This window comes from Lacerta agilis, chromosome 1, assembly GCF_009819535.1.
Source record: "Lacerta agilis isolate rLacAgi1 chromosome 1, rLacAgi1.pri, whole genome shotgun sequence".
NCBI lineage: Eukaryota > Metazoa > Chordata > Lepidosauria > Squamata > Lacertidae > Lacerta > Lacerta agilis.
The window spans coordinates 104,391,401-104,411,087 of record NC_046312.1 but is presented as its reverse complement, the minus strand read 5'-3'; the positions used below and the strand labels follow the sequence as shown (position 1 = coordinate 104,411,087).

General features: G+C 40.3%; 1 protein-coding gene across 5 annotated transcripts in view; it reads left to right on the top strand.

The window, feature by feature from the left end:
- Positions 1-18,955, top strand: part of RBMS1 (RNA binding motif single stranded interacting protein 1) — a 114,336-nt gene extending 95,381 nt beyond the window's left edge. For 2 of the 5 annotated variants that reach the window (XM_033165822.1, XM_033165802.1), the window contains exons 6-14: positions 819-898; positions 6,760-6,866; positions 8,245-8,294; positions 8,379-8,472; positions 10,718-10,768; positions 13,740-13,850; positions 14,741-14,821; positions 15,124-15,208; positions 16,303-18,955. In XM_033165822.1, coding sequence (XP_033021713.1) covers positions 819-898; positions 6,760-6,866; positions 8,245-8,294; positions 8,379-8,472; positions 10,718-10,768; positions 13,740-13,850; positions 14,741-14,821; positions 15,124-15,201 — 652 coding nt within the window. In that variant the 3' untranslated portion in view covers positions 15,202-15,208; positions 16,303-18,955. Of the gene's footprint in view, positions 1-818; positions 899-6,759; positions 6,876-8,244; positions 8,295-8,378; positions 8,473-10,717; positions 10,769-13,739; positions 13,851-14,740; positions 14,822-15,123; positions 15,209-16,302 lie in introns of all 5 variants that reach the window. The other 3 variants (XM_033165812.1, XM_033165784.1, XM_033165794.1) reach the window with 2 other exon arrangements.
- The last annotated feature ends 732 nt before the right edge of the window (positions 18,956-19,687 follow it).

Genomic DNA, 19,687 nt, shown 5'->3' with positions numbered 1-19,687 from the left:
AAGGTAATATACGAAGTTGAATTCAATTAGTAATCACAGACACAGGAATCCTGTTAAACTAAATAAGGAAAACTGTATTTGTACCCAGTACAAGTTGAATTTCCTTTTTAGATAGTTCCAATGTACAGTGAGAAAAACATTGCCATTTGAATGTTTACCTTCAGTCTTTAATAGTGGAACAATGAATGGGGGGAAGCATAAACCTTACCCCAAATTTATTTATTTTTCAAAACACACAATTAACGCATCCTTCTCACACACATACAAAAATGTGCAAGCACTGCATAGAGCTTGTAGGAGGAGCCGGGGAGAGACAGTGAGATAGACAGATATGGACACAGACATAATTCCAAACCATAGGAAGCTGCTTCATAATGAGTCAGATCACTGGCTGGTCCATCCATCTCAATATTGACCAATAGCATCTCTCAAGGAGATTTTCCAGCCATACATTCTGGGGAGTGAACCAGGAACACGCTACATTCAAAGCATGGCTTCTCTCCATGGTTTGGCACTACAGGAACAAGCCTTGGGTTCATTTACTAAGACTCACTGCCTCCCTTTTTGTCAGAAAACTACAGTTGGCCCACTTTGCATGTGCTGGCAAACAATGGCCAGCAAGCCACGAGGAAAGACATCACAGTGCACAAAGGGATGAAGGGAGTGCACAAGTCATATGTTTATCCACATATTGTCCAAGCCTTGTTTTGTCATTACCACTGGGCTGGGCTGGAGGCTTTGTCATTGTGACCTAATAAGAAAGCAAAACATGTGCAAGTTAATATTACAGAGTTATCTCTTTTTTGTCTTTTACACAGGATGGAATCGACAGAAAAATGTGAAGCAGTAATTGCTCATTTTAATGGGAAATTTATTAAAACACCCCCAGGAGTTTCTGGTAGGTCTAAATATTATTCTGAAAATGTTACAATCTAATGATTCCTGTAACTAGATTATGCAAGTGGCATCTAAAAGGATTGTGAACAGCACTACAATAACCCTGTTACATACTGTCTGGAGCCCTGAAGAAGGACACTCTGGGCTGTTCAGGCCCTTGGGGGGTCGAGGAAGAAATTTCAGGAATGCGGAAACATCACTTCTTCCTTACCTTTCCCTTGAGTCCTTCCCCTGTGGGCTAGTGGGCTTCTAGACCCAATACTAATTCACACACCCTTACTTGAACATCCAAGTCCTCATCCCCAGAATGCATTCATGAGGACACATGCAACTTGTGAACTGAGCAAGTGGGCATAGCTGGTAGAATTTCTGTGATCACAGCAGCATTTTCTTTACATTATAGAGGTTTGCATATAATAGGAAAAGCACTGAGAATACTGTAACACTGACAAGGGAAAGTAGCTCTCTGAATTTGTATTACACAGCCCCAGTCTTCTGCTGAGTATGGGCAGAGAGATTAAGGGTGTTGTTGACTCCAGTGATCCAACTACTGTGCTTATCCCATTTTCTGTAAAACCATGTGAGCCTGGACACTGAAGACCCTGAATATAGGCCATTGCTACTCTGAGCATTGTAACATTCCACTGCTTTAGAAGGATTGCTCTGAAGCTTTGGGCACAGGTCCTCCCAACAGCTGTAAATAGTTCTAGATAAGGTGTGCAGGGAGGGGAACAAACAAGGCTTCTATTTTTAATTAGTCCCCTTTTTCCTGTGGCTTTGCGAGCTTGTTCAATAGCGCTGAAGGTGAATGAATCTCAATGAGAAAACCTGATACCCAAATATAGAACCAGGTGACTATGATAATTTTAGATCTCCCCTCTTCCTGTCTAAATTAACTTGCGTCTTTCTAGTACAAAAAAATTAGCAAGGAAACAAAAAAGGTCCATGAGGCATTCTCCTAATGCAGCTTAATTTATTCATTTGCTGCTGTGAGAGTCCCAACCCATCTTATGATAGAAAGCTGTCAGCTCATGATAATTGATTGCACTTCTTACTATGGGCTCTTTTGAAGCCAAGAGTTGACACCCTTTTATAATCAGCCTCTGCCAGGGAGTAGCAGATTATTGCTGGATAGGATTAAATTAATATGACCAGAAAGACAGAAGACGATAACAGAGTGAGAGAGGAAATTTACTATACAATAAATAGTGCTTTTCTTTGACTTTCTGGGGATAGTAAAATTGTATCCTATAAAAAAAGAAGAGAATAGTAGCATGCATGGCAGAATTCAGGTGAAGAAAGAAATCAAAGGTAGAGTATTAATATTTATTTATTTTTCTTACATTTATATCCTGTCTTTATTTCATCATGGAGCCCAAGGCTGCATACATGTGATTCCCTGGTGATTGTTCATCCAGGCAGTGGCCACCCTCAGACCGGCTGAACTTCAGCAAGGTCGTGACCTCATGTACCTTCAGACTATATCCCATGTTTGGTTCTTTCTCCCTCCCCCCCCCCGGCCTGGTGTGGGTGGTAGCCACACATTCTTCAAGATGGGGTTTCAATGTAGAATTTCCCAGGGTGCCCCCAGTGCAAAAAAAGAAAAAGACAATAAACTTCATTTTCCGATGTTACTGCAAACACCTGTTGTTTAGGTAACTGGGCTGACTTAGCAACCAGCCACTTTTGAGCAGCATGACTCTGACCAGCAGAATACACAGTTTGATGGGGAAAGGTAAATTAATCTTTGCCGTGCCATACTCTTATCATTACTAAGAAACTCGCAGTTCTCATATTACAGGAACTAACCTTTAACAGACTCCATAGCAGCTACTGCCTTTAGAGGCCATTTGGGTGGAGCTATGGAAATAGCAGCAGACTTAGTGACAAATCTGGGTTTAGGTTAGTATCACTATTAGGAGGGATATGGCTAATTCTTCAAAGAGGGGCACTGAAGGTACCGAGGACTGAACCTGGAACTTTCCTGCAGGCAAACCACTGAACTATAGCACTTTCCCAGATGTTATAGAATTTGCAGCATAATTTTGAATGGTTGGTTATTTGTGGTTGACTTAGCCCCTGCAGGTGATCCCACATGGAGGCCTACTACGGGATCTCCCCTGACCACTACATAATGTATGCTACCCAGCATGAGCATCTTCTCAGAGCAGGTCGTCAATGCCATTTCCCACTACACAATATTCCTTGCCTCATAATTACATGCACGCGCACACACATATGCCTTCAGCTGACCTTGTTATGTTACTGGAGCCCTATGTGTGTCTTCAGTCATCTGTCTCATTTGACCTTCACTTTGTTTCTTGGCTTTGTGAGAGTGGGCAGGCATTGCTTCACTCCCAAGTTCAGGAGACATGCCATTAGCAAAGCTCTTCCCAGGTAAAGGGTGAGTAATAATCTGCAGCATGAAAATGTTTGTAACGCCAAGTTTCACAGAAACTAGGGTAAACTGGCAAATTTCAGTTGGAAGGGGGGAAATGCCATAATGGACGGAGAATCCAGAAGATGGCAATGGAATAGGTGTGGGAGGAGGAGGAACATCTGTTTAAGAAAAGCATGTTGTCATAGTGCAGCTTAGCTAAAATAACAAGAGTTTGGAACTGAAAATGGAATAGCTAAATAGTTTTATAGGAAAGGAGGTTGGGCCTCCTGGATAGTGCGAAGCAGATCAGGAAATTCTTGCGCAGACCCAAGGAGACTAGACCAGCTGGTAAAAAAATATGTGCATACTTAGTTTTAGTAGGGTTGTTTTTTTGTAAATTTGTATGTGGAAACACCACATTAAAACTTCAGAGTGCACAAACAGATTGAGTCTGAAGATTACACTTCCTGCCATAGTCTCAGGCACAGCCTGCGGTAGCTACAAGGTAACATTAAAGCAGTCTTCCACAACCTGGTGCTCTCCGGATGTTTTGGATTACATCCTGTTTCCTTCAGAGGCCAACCAAATGCCTAGGGAAGTCGGCAAGCATAGGAGCCCAACAGCTCTCTCCTGCTGTTCTTCCCCCATCAGTCATCACTCACCACCAGATCAGACACCATCCATGTATATGTGGAGCTAGAATATTTTTGCCTCAATCTTCCCCACCACCACCACCAACATGACTAGCAGCCATTGCATTATCCTCCATTAACTCATGGTAGCAAATTCCATAGTTTTAACTGTGTGCTGTGTGAAGAAGCGCTTCATTTTTTCCATCTTGAATATCCCAACAGTCATCTTCATTAGATGACTCTGGGGCCTAATACTGTATGAGTGGGAGAAAAATGTACCTCTTATCTCCTTTCTCCATAGCATACATGATTTTTTAAATGTCTGTATCATTTCCCACTTTACTCACTCCCCTGCCTCTCCCAAAAAAAGATATTGTAACTTTTCCTCATATTGGGACTTGCCCAGTTGCAGCCATTTTGGTTTTCGGTTTTCTGCACTTTTTCCAGCTCTACAATATCCTTTCTGATCCAGATTGTACACCGTATTCTAGGTGAAGTTATACCATAGATTTGAATAAAGGCATTACAATAGGTCCTTGGGGGGGAAATTCCTTCCACTGTGAGAAAAGTCAATTCATAAAGGGCTTGTCCTCTTATCCTGTGACTGCTAATTTTTCTCAGGAGCCTTTAGTGGGGAACGTCATCAAATATTTGTTTGAACCCAGAATGCTGTCAAAACCACAGCAGGAGGGCAATTGTCACAACACCTTGGAATATTCAAGCTGATTGCTTGATTCTGTGCCACCCATCCATGATCTGGGTTTTGTTTTTAATCCCTCTGACATACACAATTCTAACACGGGATGTATATTTTGTGAAACAGCACATTTCTATAGGCATCTTTATCTGTCTGGGATGTTACCTAACTGTAGATTTGTGAGGAAGGAAACTATTAGCAAAAAGTGTGACAAGCCAAGACTACAACAGCATTTCCAATCAGTGATTAGGGATAACAAGGAAAAAGAGAGAAGGACTCTATTTCAGCCAGATGCAGGTGGTGCATTTAGATAATGGGGTATGACTGAGACAAGTATTGCCATTCCTGAAAGTGTCCTGTGTTAAACTTCAAAAACAGAACAAGAACTATAATGAAGGACATGAGCACTTGACTTGGAGCTTGGAAACTGGGTTATTGCACTTTACCAGCTTGCTTAGTAAATTCAATTCTTCAGCCTGGGTTTCATGTCTGTAAAATAGGAGTGCTTGCATGGTTCACCTGCATATGTTATCAGATTAAGTAAAGGCCACCTGCTAGCTCATCATCCAATATGATACTTGTATAGAACAAGACAGAAAACGCCGAAAGTCACCTTTCTGGCTTGCGCAGTGGAAAGAGTTAAAGAAGCACTCAAACTGGAAAGAGTTTTTTAAAAAGCACTCAAACCCTTTTGCAGCATCTTTGTATCTATGCCCTTACCCATTAGTTGCACGGTTGTCAAAAGTAATTTACTTTCTCAGAGAACCCTTTTCTGTAGAAATCTGTGGTACTGGAACAATACGTAAGTAAAGGGATGCTGTTGAAACACTCAAAGGGTGTTTTCATTTAAGGAAAGGACCAGACATGAAAACCACAGAAATGAATTCAAGTGGCTTCTGCTCATAACTTGCCACTTTTTCTTTTGAATGCAAAGCACAGAGTTAGCCTTCCAAGATTCTGCTGGCTTATGAAAATATGAAATGCATGCCAGAACATATATTGTGTGTCCTGAGAGCAATTTATAGTGTCCTCATTTAAAATTTATATAAGTAATCCAACCAGAGCACTTACGTAAATAATGTTCAGTGAATACCTGTATCTAATTAGTTTCTTTCATGTGTTGCATAAAGTAGCACAATAAATGTAGCTTTTTTAATGGCCTTTTAAATGCCATTTAAGTGTCATTTAAGTGACTGACCTCAGCCCATAGCTGTTTGTTTGGAAGTAAATCCCATTGGTTTCAGTAGGGCCATTGCACACATGCACATCAATCACCTAAGTGCATGAGTGAATAAGCCAAAGCAGGTTTAATACCAGAGGCAAAAAAAAAAAATACTTTTGTCTCAGATACAGTATTTTTGGACGAAATTGAGTTGCTAGCAATGAAGTAACAGAGTACGTAGGTGTGACTTCGTACATAACACACCTGCAACCAGAAACTTATAATGAGGGAAGAATTCTGTGTAAACCATTTGTCAGTGTGGTATAGTGGTTAAGAGTGGTAGACTCGTAATCTGGTGAACCGGGTTTGCGTCCCTGCTCCTCCACATGCAGCTGCTGGGTGAGCTTGGGCTAGTCACACTTCTTTGAAGTCTCTCAGCCTCACTTACCTCACAGAGTGTTTGTTGTGGGGGAGGAAGGGAAAGGAGAATGTTAGCCGCTTTGAGACTCCTTAGGGTAGTGATAAAGTGGAATATCAAATCCAAACTCCTACTCCTCCTCTTCAGCTTATTTTTTTGATCATAACATCAAAACAGATTCCACATTGCAGACCCTTCCTTCAGTCTAGAGCTCAGTGTGCTCTGATGCATCCTAAAGAAACCAGGCTTTCCAAATTAGATCAATTAATCTATGTATCCATCCTTTTTCAGCTATGGCCCTTTGTTGTTGTGTTGGAGTGCTTGTATCTACTAAAACACAGCAAATCTTTGCAATCAGGGTGTTCAGGAATGCATGAAAACACTGTAAGGAAGGATCACTACTATCAAATGTATCTGAACGTTACAGTTTCCAAGCAAAATAATTTTGGGGGAAACCTACTACGTAACATCTTTTCACAAGCGGCAACTTTTGAAATGCACTTTACTTTGATATCACAAAGGTTATTATGTAGACTATTCCTAAATGGTTTGGTTTGGTTTTTTTTTTTTTAGCTCCTGCAGAACCTTTGTTGTGCAAGTTTGCAGATGGAGGACAAAAAAAGAGACAGAATCAGAACAAATATATACAGAATGGAAGAGCGTGGCACCGAGAAGGCGAGGTGAGACTTGTAAGTCCTCCTCTCAACCTTTAGTCAGAGTGTGTGTGTATGTGTGTCTATGGATGTGCATTAAGAAAATAATAGTTGCAAAGAGATGTGCTGTCTTGGCGTCCTCCTGCATTGTTCAATGGAATATTACAATCCTTCATTCTGCTTCATTACTTGACATATTTAAATGCACTGTTTAAAATATTGGGCCATATTCAACCAACTTATTGTGTTAGCGGAAACCAGTGCTAAGGTTCCCGTGAGTGCAATGGGACTTCCCGCCAGCAGTACTTCTCCCCCTATGCACCCTCCCCCAATCTGTTCTTGAGGGTCTGGAAAACTACCAAAACAGTGCACTATGGGAAGGGAAGGGAGATAATTCCATGAACACACACATTTCTATCTCCTTAGCCCAATGTTGAGTACAACCCATTGTAATTATATGAATGCAACCCATTGTAAATAATTTATACGAATGTATTTCCCCCCCCCCCCCCTATATTTATGTATTTATTTTTTTAAAGGCTGGCTTTTCCTAAATAATTCATAGTAGCTCACAAACAGACTCAATAAAGACACCACCAAAGTCAGTAGATAAATAGTCAAATATCTGTAACCAAATCAGCATGATATAATCTAATCAGGGGAAATCCAGGGAAGCAGAAAACTGTCCATTTTAGAAAAGCAAGATTCACTGACCCCAGAGTCCTTATTTTTAAAGCCAGCTTTTAACCTGGTGTCTGAAGGCAAATAACACTGGAGCCAGTTGGGCGTCCCGATGAAATGGCTGCAAATACTGAAACTCTGCTAGTAGATCGCTCTAGAACATATTGCACATAATTTAACATCTCAACTGTGTTCCTGCACATTGTTTCACGTGCATGTAAGCTGGGCCTTTTTGAGTCTTCATGAAGGCAGATCTTACCAACAGCCTCTCAAAAGAGATGGTACTTTCTTTAAGGTATTTATAAGCCGCTTAATTTCAAAAGTTTCTTAGTGGTGCACATAAAAATAGTGAAAAAGTATACAGTGGATACACACATGGGTCCAATGGTACTTTGGTGTATAATTGCAGAGCAGCCATTGCAATGTAGCAGAAGCAAAACTGTCCTGGTGTTGTAGCGAATGAGGAAGCCCTTGTGTATTCAGAAGCTCCATGTCCATGCAAGAAGCCTCTGGATTGGATCCATAATCTTTTAATGCACAAGGGAGATCCAAAGCAGGTTACTTACTGCATATCACTTGTGCCAACAAAATTTCACAAAATTTAAGGCAGTGCTGGCATTGCAGCAACTTTGACTATTTCAGACAGATGGGCTAGTGCTAATGTTTTGGTTTGGAGTGGTAGCCAATCTTTTCATTGATTATATGTTTTGTCCCTTCCCTAAAGGCTGGAATGACACTTACGTATGATCCAACTACAGCTGCTTTACAAAATGGGTATGTACAATCAGACATTTATTAAACATAAGTTATTCCATGGTACCCTTTTAAAGGTATTAATAAAAGTGTTTGTGCTTTTAGATTTTATCATTCGCCATACAGTATTGCAACAAACAGAATGATCACTCAGACGTCTATCACGCCATATATTGCTTCTCCAGTTTCTACATACCAGGTCTGTATTTCAAGATGGAAGGATATGCTATTAAAATACTTAGTAGGAATTTGTGTAGAGCTCACATGAAGGCTTTGTGGAATGCAATACCTTACCATTTTTGTCATTCTATGTATAAAACAGCCGGAGACAGAAAGAGAAACACAAGAAACTTGCTTTTGAAGTATTCTTGGTTTCCTGTAGAACAGAAATCAGTGTGTGGAGTATGATGAAATAGAAGCTTGTGCTGCTTAATTTTACTGCTAAGGCAGATGTCATTGGGAGTTTTTTTTCCAGTGAGGAGATGAGTAATAGCAAGACAAGCTTCTGTGAAAGAGAGCTTGCTTACCACTTTCAAACATATCCTGCAAGTGCACAGTAAACTCCTCCCAAAACCTGTTTCAGGTCAGCAGTTATAAATACACACTGTCTGGAGGTGCAGGGACACTCTGAAGAGCACTACACAAGCGAAAGACCTCAGCCAGTCTTGATGGGGAGAGATGGGTGGCTGCAAGAAAGCAAATGTCCTGCTGTTTGCTTTCCTTTGGCTCAGCTCAATACCCCACCCACAGAGGATTTGGCACTGAAGGGGGAGAGAGAATTTGTGTTCATCCCGTGATGCCAAGACAAGTTGCTACAATGGCTCAGAGTCAATGAAGGTGGTGGGCAAGCTCCTGCTCTAGCCCCAAACTCTTCACAGGGGGTTTCTGTGGAGGTCTGACCCTACATCCCATGAGTTCTCAGGATACTTTACCAGCCTCTCCAGGATTTATAGGCCACTAGCGTAGGAGAAATGGGTGGGAACTGGTAAGGGGAATCCTGCTACGCCACTTACTCTCTACCTCTCTTGAGTCCCTTTGTGGGTCTCTGTCTTTCTCTTTCTAAAGAGACTGAGCATGGGAAAGAGGCATGGTTTGGGAAGTGGGGTTGAACTGCTCTGGGTGAAGGTTGTACATGCACACTTCCCCTCATACCTCCAGGAAATATCTCTGGTAGCAAAGGTCAAAGTTGTGTGTGTTAACACTTGGCCCATTGGAAGAGGAAACTCTTCTGGTTTCAGGGAAGAGAGCTTTGTTCAGCCAACACAAGATCCTGCTGCTCTCCTCAGGGTTAAGATAGGCTGAATGCTGGGCTGGTCACAAAGAGAACAGTAAACCCCACTGCCCTCACGGGAGCTTCCATACAGAGAAGGGACTCTGGGGGCATCTGCACCACATCTTATTTGGGTATGTTAGCCACTTCCCCAGAATCCTCCTACCTGCAAGTTCCCAAAAGCAACCGAAAAGGAGGGCTCAAGAGAGCATGCGGTGAAAAGTGATGGGTGAGATCAAATAACAGAGCCTCCATCCCTCTGCCTCTCCACTTCTCCACTAACCTCCCCAGAGCTAAGTGCAGGAGGGAGTGGTAGAAGGGTGCATCACAACTCTCCTCTTACTTCAGGTCCTCAGTTTGATTTTTTTTTAAGGCAAATGTTACTTTCACTTGGTTTTCCAGTCAGTCTCTAAACCTACTAAACTGCCAACTCAGTATGTTGTTCTAATTCTAATCAGTACTTATTGGAAAAGGCAAGCAGCATTTAAACACTCATGTTTAGTTATCCAAACAAAGAGGGATCTAGGGCTGCAGTTGTATGTTGTGGAATAGCTTCTTCTCTGTTACCCCGCCTCCCAATTTACAGCTGTTCCTTATCAGACCTAAGGAACAATTTCCCCAAGTTTCTTGAATCTCTACTTTTCACAACTAGCTGTTACTTTTACAGCAGATTTCCCCCTCCTTTCCAAAATAAAAGCAGAATGGCTATTTAGCATATTTATTAGAATCTTCTGCAGTTAACCTGCCATCACAGTTGGGCATTCTACCAGGGCTCAAGCCATCTCTGATAATGCAAATCTCAGTCAGTTGGAGAGAGAGGAAACAGATGTTACCACTTAGCAGAACCACTCCCTCTCCATGCTCTCTGAGAAAAGCACACAGAGAAGATCACATCCTGTACTCTGGCTGTCTTTGTGATGTCAGAATAGGATTGTCTACGTTCGGCTTGCTGCATGTTGAGTAGAAGTGAATATTGAACTGATCATACTTTCATTCCAGTTCTTCCTAAGAGTGAACTTGAGGAATTGGAGATTTCTCTCTTTCCTCTCTGTGCCATACTGCCACCAGAACAATGTGTTAAGATGAAAGCATGATGCTTTGAAATGTTTGCAAAATATACATTAAAATTGTGAAGATTGTTTTCTTAACAAAACAAAACCTTTTCATTATCTAGATGCAGAGCCCTTCATGGATGCAGCCTCAACCATATATAATGCAGCATCCTGTAAGTTTGCATACTTTCGCCTATGTTAGCTTAGAATTGATTTGGGTCAATATTCTTACTTGTTCCTCATTTTCATTAGTTATTTCTTTTTCTGGTGGGAGCTATTTCTTAATGCCCATGCTAAATACTATCCAACTAGTATGGCTTTCTGCAGCCCAATAATAGATAGCCTAGCCTTATGCCAAGTCTTCCTAGAGTGAATAGTAGAATCTTGATAGGTGGCTAGTGAATTGATTTTGGCCACATCCAGTGGAATGAAGTAATAACTGGGAGTGGTAGAGGGGGAGAGGGAAAGCTGTGCAATGGGGGCCAGGAACCTGTGACCCTGCAGATATTGTGGATGACAACTTCCATCATTTTTGACCATTGGCTGTGTTGGTTGGGGCGCATGGAAGTTAGAAGTCAAATTTTGATTAAAAGACAGAGGTAAGGAAGAGGTTAATGTAAACAAAAAGCTGCCTGGTCCTTCTAGGTCAGTATTGTCCACACTGACTAGCAATGGCTCTCCTGGTCAGGGTCTCTCCCAGTCCTACCTTGGACTTCTTGCATGTTAAGCAATTCCTCTACTGGTAAGCTACAGCCCTTCCCCAGGTAAAAGAGCCAAGGTAATTAAGAGTTTCTTGTTGAAGAAGCATATGCATGCACCTGTACAGAGCAGGGAAAAGGAACAAAGCTCCATTAACATATAAATATTGCACAGACTATACATGCCTCTTAATCTCCTGCATTGTACTACTGCATGGCAGATGCAAAAGAGAACCGTATTCATACAGCAATGACAATACACATAAAGGTTTCTTGTGTTAATGTATGCAGTGTCACGGCTTCCAAACAATAGCACTTTACAATCTAGCATAGGCAAAGTATTGGTGTTGATCTCCGTACAGCTATCAAAATCCGAATCATCTTTGATTATGCCTTTTCTGCATATGAAAGCAGATGCAATTGTCTTGGACACTTAGATTCTCTTGATACTTCCTATTAGAATAATTAGAATATCTGAACTCGTCTCTCACAAGTGCAGTAATAGCACTTAACAAATGTTCCAAAATAATAAACAATATGCAAATCGAAAGCAAAGCAGTTAAAGCCAAGGCACTGAGATTGCTGGGCTATTATGCAGAATCATGTAAACCCTCCACAGTTGTATAGTTCTGACACACAAAAGCTCCCTGTCTGTGGTCTCTAAAGGTTAGGGTTTGACTTTTTCTATGTGCACATTTTTGACACTGAATTTAATTTAAAGAACCTTGCAACCTATGGGGCAGGGATATCCTCCTCCCCCCCCCCCCAGTGCTTGTGTTTTAATTCCTTACCCCAGTACAGTCCGCAGTCCTCAAATGACTTGGTCAGAAAAAAGTCCTATTGGCAGAACATAAACAGTCCTGCCAGATTAGACCAAAGGTCCATCTAGTTCAGCATCCTGTTTCTCACACTGGCCAGCCAGATGCTTCAGGGAAGCACATAGGCAGGAAGGACATGGAGGTCATAGTTCTTCATTCCCTTACTCTTTGAGAGCTGCTCCAGATTAAGGTGGCTGGGGGTACTTTAAGTTGGGTACTTAAAGAAAAGCAAGTTTAAGCCATGGATAACAATCACCATACATGTTTTGTGTTGCCTGCAGTCTATCATTGGCTGATGAATTTCCCCCAGGTAAAATGCCAATAGAGGTGTGGTTGCAACTGATTTTCTCAATACCACTTAAAATCCATGCCCACACTTGAAACGTAGTAGGCTGAATTACAAAAGCAGGAGGGGGGCTTTCCTGCTCCTTACCCGCTGCAGAACACACACAACACAGCAACCACCTGCAAACCTCTCCTGAGTGTCAGAGGAGCCACATTGAATATTTGGAATGTGTCAGGAGAAATTGCTGGTAATTAGGCAAAGCAGCTTGTGCAGTCAGATATCTGCTTCGGTGAAACTGGGCAGAGCCCATATTCTTCTGTACAGTGGTACCTCGCAAGACGAATGCCGCTCGCTAGACGAAAGGCATTCGCTAACGAAAGGGCGACTCGCAAGACGAATTTTCCTATGGCCGCGACTTGCAAAGCGAAAACGTTTTGCGATTTGTTTGTTTTCCGTCAAACCGCGCTTCCCGCGACCGTGCTTCGCAAGACAAAATGTGTATGACAGCACTCGTGGAATGAATTAATTTCGTCTTGCGAGGCACCACTGTATAGTGCCCAGTATAACATTAACCTGCTTTAAAGTCCTAGCTGGGAATAACTTTAATAGCCGATTCCAAAATTTCTCCAGTTTAATATAAAAGAAAGACTTTGTTAGCATTGCATTCCAAACACATAGTCTTAACGCAAAACCTTTTGGAGCATGTTGAACCCCACAAAGTTAACTCAAATTCCTTAATGGGATATCCGGAGAGCCAGTGTGGTGTAGTGGTTAAGAGTGGTAGACTCGTAATCTGGGGAACCGGGTTCGTGTCTCCGCTCCTCCACATGCAGCTGCTGGGTGAGCTTGGGCTAGTCACACTTCTTTGAAGTCTCTCAGCCTCACTCACCTCACAGAGTGTTTGTTGTGGGGGAGGAAGGGAATGTTAGCCGCTTAGAGACTCCTTCGGGTAGTGATAAAGCAGGATATCAAATCCAAACTCTTCTTCTTCTTCTTCTTCTTCTTCTTCTTCCTGGAGGTAGGAAAATGGAGGTGAGGGTTGGTGAAATACTAGGTTCATAATCGGGGGTAGTGGGGTGGTGGGTGGGAAGAAACAACAAAAATGCCTAAGGGATCCTCATAGGTGCAGGATTTCATGTATACCCACGTCTTTTCTGACCCATAGATGGATCTTACTATTACTGTATTTGTCACATCACCATGTTTTGCTATCAATGAAGTGTTTCAATTACATGCACCTTTACAAAAGAAAAATTGAACATGTGTCAGTAAAACGTAAACCAACAGAAGCTGTGTACAACTTTACTGCTTTAATCTGAAACAATTTTTCCCACTCTTACAGGGTACTGTATTAACTCCTTCCATGGACCACACCATGTCACTGCAGCCTGCATCAATGATAAGTCCACTGACACAGCAGATGAGTCACCTTTCATTGGGCAGTACTGGAACAGTACGTGGCAATTCTAGTAATAATAATAATAACACCCAGAAAGAACTGACATATTTACTATATATTCTGCCCATAGGAAAGACATTTAGAGTATTCCATCTGTCACATTTTGTTTTCACTGACCAGTAATTGCATATACATTATGAATCCATTTTCTATTGCAATGCATCTTAGTCACTTGCGAAAATTTTACTTTTAATATTAAAGAGGTAAAACTTGGCTACCAATGACAGCTTTGAGCACTGTAATGCTGAATCTCCTTTATCTATCAGAATAGAGGGGATGTGGGGCTTGGACGGGGTTCTCCACCAAAATGTGTGATCGGAACTGTCAGAGCTGATAGCACTACTGTGGATGTATGTTTTTGGATTGCAGCATAAATCATCCTGTCGTCTCCTTGTCTCTAGGCTGGAGATAAGAATTGGCATTGCCAAATGGACCCTCTGTCCTAAAGGGAAGATGTATTGCCAGTGTCTTTAGAAATATCACTCTTAGCAACAGTTTTGAGAAGACCCAATTCCTTTTCTTCTTACATCCTAAAGCAGAAACAAAACCCAATGCTGTTGGGCTTTCTATGTGTTTTGAATTATCTGGGTGGTATCCAAAGACACGGTAATGCATGTGGAGGGCATGCATCATTGAAAGACTGCATTATGTTTTATGCTGGAATGCTGCATAAGAAAAGTGAAATTCAAGGATGGTCTTTTCTGTGCAACCTCGTGTAAAAGAAGTGTTGTGCAACCTGTTTATTAGATCACACTTTTGAAAGCATTTGTGGAACACAACTAGTGGCTTATCTCCCTTCCTTTCACATTTGTTTTGGGTTGAACCATCTGTTGTGTGTATTAGTTTCATTTAGCTGAATACATTAATCTGTTTTTCCTTTGCAGTACATGCCTGCCACAACAGCTATGCAAGGAGCCTACATACCCCAGTATACACACGTTCAGACAGCAGCTGTTCCAGTTGAGGTAGTTTTTCTTTTTAATTAATGGGAGAGTGTTTTAGTTAAAATCCATTATTTTCATCGTACGTAATGTTTCAATAAATTTAACTTGCTGAAATGATATCAGTGCTGCAATAAGCAAAAGATGTCATTGGTATGAATCCTGGATCTCTCCCCCCCCCCCCCCCGAGTCTTCAGGAAGGGATATAAAGTATGGAAGATGCACATGCAGTCAATGATAAAACTCAATACAAATTTACCCTTTGTAATATCACAGCTAATAATTAAATGCTGTGTGTCTCCTGCTTACAATCTCTTCTCTTACAGGAAGCCAGTGGTCAACAGCAAGTTACAGTAGAGACGTCCAGTGATCATTCGCCATATACTTATCAGCAAAACAAGTAATTGTGAGGTAAAGTTGCTTTCATGTTTCTTTGAAAAAAATAATTGGAGGGAAAACACTCTTCATGTAGTATATTCAGACACTTCCAATCATTTTCTGGAGCCTTTTTGATGTTCACTTAATGATGCAACAAACTGAGAAGCTGCATGCATGTTCCATAGATTCCATACACTTGGTACATTGAACATCTTCAGAATATCTGTGGCTTACCAAAGTTGGCTTGTATGAACTATCAGTTTGTCAAACTTATTATAAAAGTGACTTAACAACTCCAGATAAAGCGATTTACCAAGTTCTCTGTTTATGGCTGTTGCAGCAAATTGTTTAGTGCACTGAGCTACTAGATCTATAATTGCTTCATACATAAGATACTTCATTGCTAACTGAAGATGGCAGCAATATTTTAACATGTTAGTGGCAAAGAGAAGCACAATCCTATAGGAAAGTCTGTGCCTGTGAATAGGAGGAGAACAAAGTAGGTGCCAGGCAGATCTCTCTAGGGAGGCCAGAGAGCACCACCGCTGAGAAGGCTGCTGACCTTGCCTCACAAGGCAAGAGAACCTGCAGAGCATCTCAGCTGTAGCTATAGGCATGCACATATGGAAACAAGTGAGAAACTCGAGTCTTTTTGAAAACCTTTTATTGTAACTTGGTCATGAATCTGCCTCACAACAACATCCTCTGTCCTGCACATGAGGCCTGTTTGAAGGATCCAGCCTGCATTTGTGATTGTAAGTTGTTTTTAAAAGCTTGTAATGTGTTTTAAATTGTTGTAATGCACCCTGGAATCTTAGGGTGAAGTGGAGGTAATAAATTAAGTGGATGATATTGATGTGGAAAAGTATGTCTCCTTCCTCTATGCTCAGATCAGTATAGCTTCCCCATTCTGTATGCTTAATGCAGTCCCAGGAACCAGAAGTAAAAACCCTTTGGCCAAAGTAACCACATGTAGAAATCTGCCTGTACATACACAGGCACAAAGAATATGTAGTTATCTGCTCTTTTCTATTTCTAGACTTGCAGAGTCAGGTCACACAGGATATAATGCTATGAATCAGAAGAGTACAACTGAATTCTACTTTTTCTTTTTCTCTCCCTTTCAGAAATGTGTTGTTGACCTCACCTGGAGAAGGATGCAAAGGCTGAAACAATCATGGATTTTACTGATCAATTGTGCTTTAGAAATTATTGACAGTTTTGCACAGGTTCTTGAAAACGTTATTTATAATGAAATCAACTGAAACTATTTTTGCTATAAGTTCTATAAGGTGCATAAAGAAAAAAGAAAAAAAATCCTTAAATTCATCCTAGTAGCTGTTTCCCTCCCCCTCCCCCCTTGAACAGGTTTATTTTAGTAAGAAATTTTTTATCAAGTATTAACGACGCAAAAAATTAAAATAAAGGTAAATAATTAAATAAATGGGGCGGGGGGGGGGATCTGTCCATGCACAGATTGCAATGGAGACATGTTCACGTGCATGACAGAATCAGTCTCTTGGTTTATTTTTGTTTTTTTGTTTTATCGTATTAAGAATTTGTTTTTGTTTTTTGAAGTTTAAACTAGTAAAACATCCATGCCGATGTTCTGTGCTTGCCGTGTGAGTGTCGCTATAGTGCAGTGTTGCAGTTGTAGGGTCTATTTTCATAGCTTTCTCTCTCTCTCTCTCCTTTTTTTTAAGGTAGTGTGAAGTGTCTTATCCTTTTTCTATCAATTCCAATTTGCCTTAACTCTTTTAATGCTGTAGCTGTTTCAGTACGTAGTCCAAACTAATGGTGTAGAATGCTTTTGACCAAATGAGCTGGTCTATTATGCCTTGTAAAACAGCAGGATAGGGCTTTTAACAGGTAGTCGATTAAAATTGCTGAAAAATTTGGCTTTTTAAAAATGTGTAGTAGGTGTTTTTAATGATTTTGTTTCCCCTCACATAATAATGTAAGGTTGTGAAATGCAAGATTGGGGGGTAGGGAAATGTTTTGTGTGAAACACATTTTCTGACTGGGGAAATTTTAATAGGATAAATTGTTTGTAAGGCCTTATGCCAATTAGTTTTCCTCTGCTAGTTAGGAACTCTGCTGTATGATGCAATGTAAAAAAAAAAATCTTTTTGCCTTTTTCCAGAAGCTAATTGATGTTCTAGTTTTAGGGTGGGGGAGTTTTGGGGGTGGGGAATCCACAGAATGTTTCTGTCCTTCCTTTCTAGTAATGAATAGTGCTTTAGAATGATGCTGTGCAGAGAAAATAGCAAATAGAAGCGTTTGCTTTTACAGCAAAGGCAAAAGCTAAAAGACTTTTTTTCAAAACATAAGCTGAGATGTAAGTAGAAAACATACTAGATTGGGTACTAGCTCTCTATATTAGGTAAATAAAGACTTGGCACTTTTTAAAGGTAACTTTACCAAAGAACAAAGAGCCAGTAACCAATAATTCTGATTTTTGTCTCAGCAGTTACGTCTTCTGTACTCTTTTAATTTTGTTGCCGGACCAGTTTGCGGTTAGAAGAATGTGCCTTTTTTTGTACATTTGCATTTAGGTTTTATAATTTTTAATTGATGTATGGACACAAACAAACAAACAAAAAGCATGAAGGAAGACTTGGATCCAAGCAGTGCCACACTTTACATCATCACTACAAGTGTTAAGTGTAAAGAAGAAGAAGAAAATACAATTTTGAAACTATGAAATTCCTGATTTAACAAATACACTGTTATTTGTACTTTTTACATATTAGATGATAAAACTCACTGCTATTAAAAGCTCATTTTATTATGATCGCATGTGTATTAAATCAAACGGTAAATTAAGTTGTCTTCCAAAACTGTGTACTTGTCTGGTCAACTGTGTATGATCAGTTATCTACCTCAAGGCTTATTTCCTTTTGTAATGGGACAGGTTGCTGGCCCTCCCTGTTACCACAGACCAAATCATCCTAGCTCAGGAGCTAGGCCTAAGCAATTCTTTCTTTTCACTTATTTTTTTTTAAGTTTTTAAATTTTATGTGAGTATTCAAGTACAGATGTCAGTGACATTTCATAGTTTCAAAAGTCAATGCTGCTCTGAGAAGTGTAGATTCTAGTAAATTACATAGTCATAAGAAATGTGTTTGTTTCTTTTTGTTTTAGTTCTTTTGTTTTTTTAAAAAAAGTTTTTAAAAAGTTGTGGTATTATTGGTTCTATGCTCCCTGGAATTGACTGCTTTGTCAAAGTTCAGACTTCTTGCAACTCATTCCCTATAGCTGGTGTATTTCCAGATGTGGGGGAGAAGATGTGGGGGCAGATATTTGCTACTTGATGTTTTATTTCAATTAGCTAAGCATTAGGGTTAGAGGGAGGGAATAGATGCTGCTAGAAAAGTCTGAACTAAGTGCCATACTCATTATCTGGGTAAGATTTGCAAAATGTAACCTCTGTACATAAAGAAATAATCAGTTACTTAAACATCACATAGTAGACAGCCATTAAATTATAAAAAAATAATTTATGAAGAAAGACCTTTTGTACAGATTGAAAAAAAAAGATTTTCATAGAGATATCTATATGATCAAGAGAGTTAATTTTTTATTTTTTGTTTTACTAGTGCCACAAACTTGCCAGTGGTAACTTATTTGTCCGGTTCAAGATACTCTGTCATTTTGTTTCCTAGGACTTGTTGTTAAATGCCAAAAGACATTTTTGAACTGTAAATTTGATTAGATCATTAGTTTTTTTCTGTTTTGTTTCTTTTGAAAACTTTGGAATAAAAAAGATCAAAATATAAATTTTTATGTGTGTGGTTTTTTTACAGTGGGTGGAAACAAGCAGCTGAACTTTATAATTGGAAAAAAATGGGTTGTGGGGGGCTTAGAAAAGCTATTACTTCTATCTCAGGTGAATTTACTTAGGCTTTATTGAAATGAATAGTAACTTCTCAAGGAAGAAATGCTACATAATGTAAAATGTAACTAACATAAACAACCAGCTGCCATAAATGAAACAAGGAGTATTTGTCTCTTCAGTGTCCTTCCATTCCAGACCCAGCAATTTTTTTGGAAGATATGGTATCAATAAGCCTCTCGGATAATTCTAACCTCATCTAAAATAGTGGCAGTGTTTCCTCTTTATCTTACAATATTAAAAAGCACATCAAAGGATGTTGGCCAAATATGTAGGGGGAGTTCTTCTTTCAACTTTAGCTCACTTGGCAAGCCAGGTAGGCTGTCTCTACTCTGGGTGGTACCTTCAGAGATCTTGTTCCTTGCACCAAGTCATATGATCCCTTGTGTATAGGATAAGGTTACCAGACGTCCCTGTTTCCCAGGGACATTCCCCGGATTTACAAATCAGTCCCCTGACAAAATCCATCTATTTAGTAGGAAGTTGAAAAGTTCCCCCGGATTCATTGAAAAAAAATCTGGTAACCTTAGTATAGGAAGCCCCAAGAAAGACCGCACTCTGTGGCAGTCCCTTAGCTATCAGATCAGATAAGAGCACAAATTTAGTCAGGCTTGCTT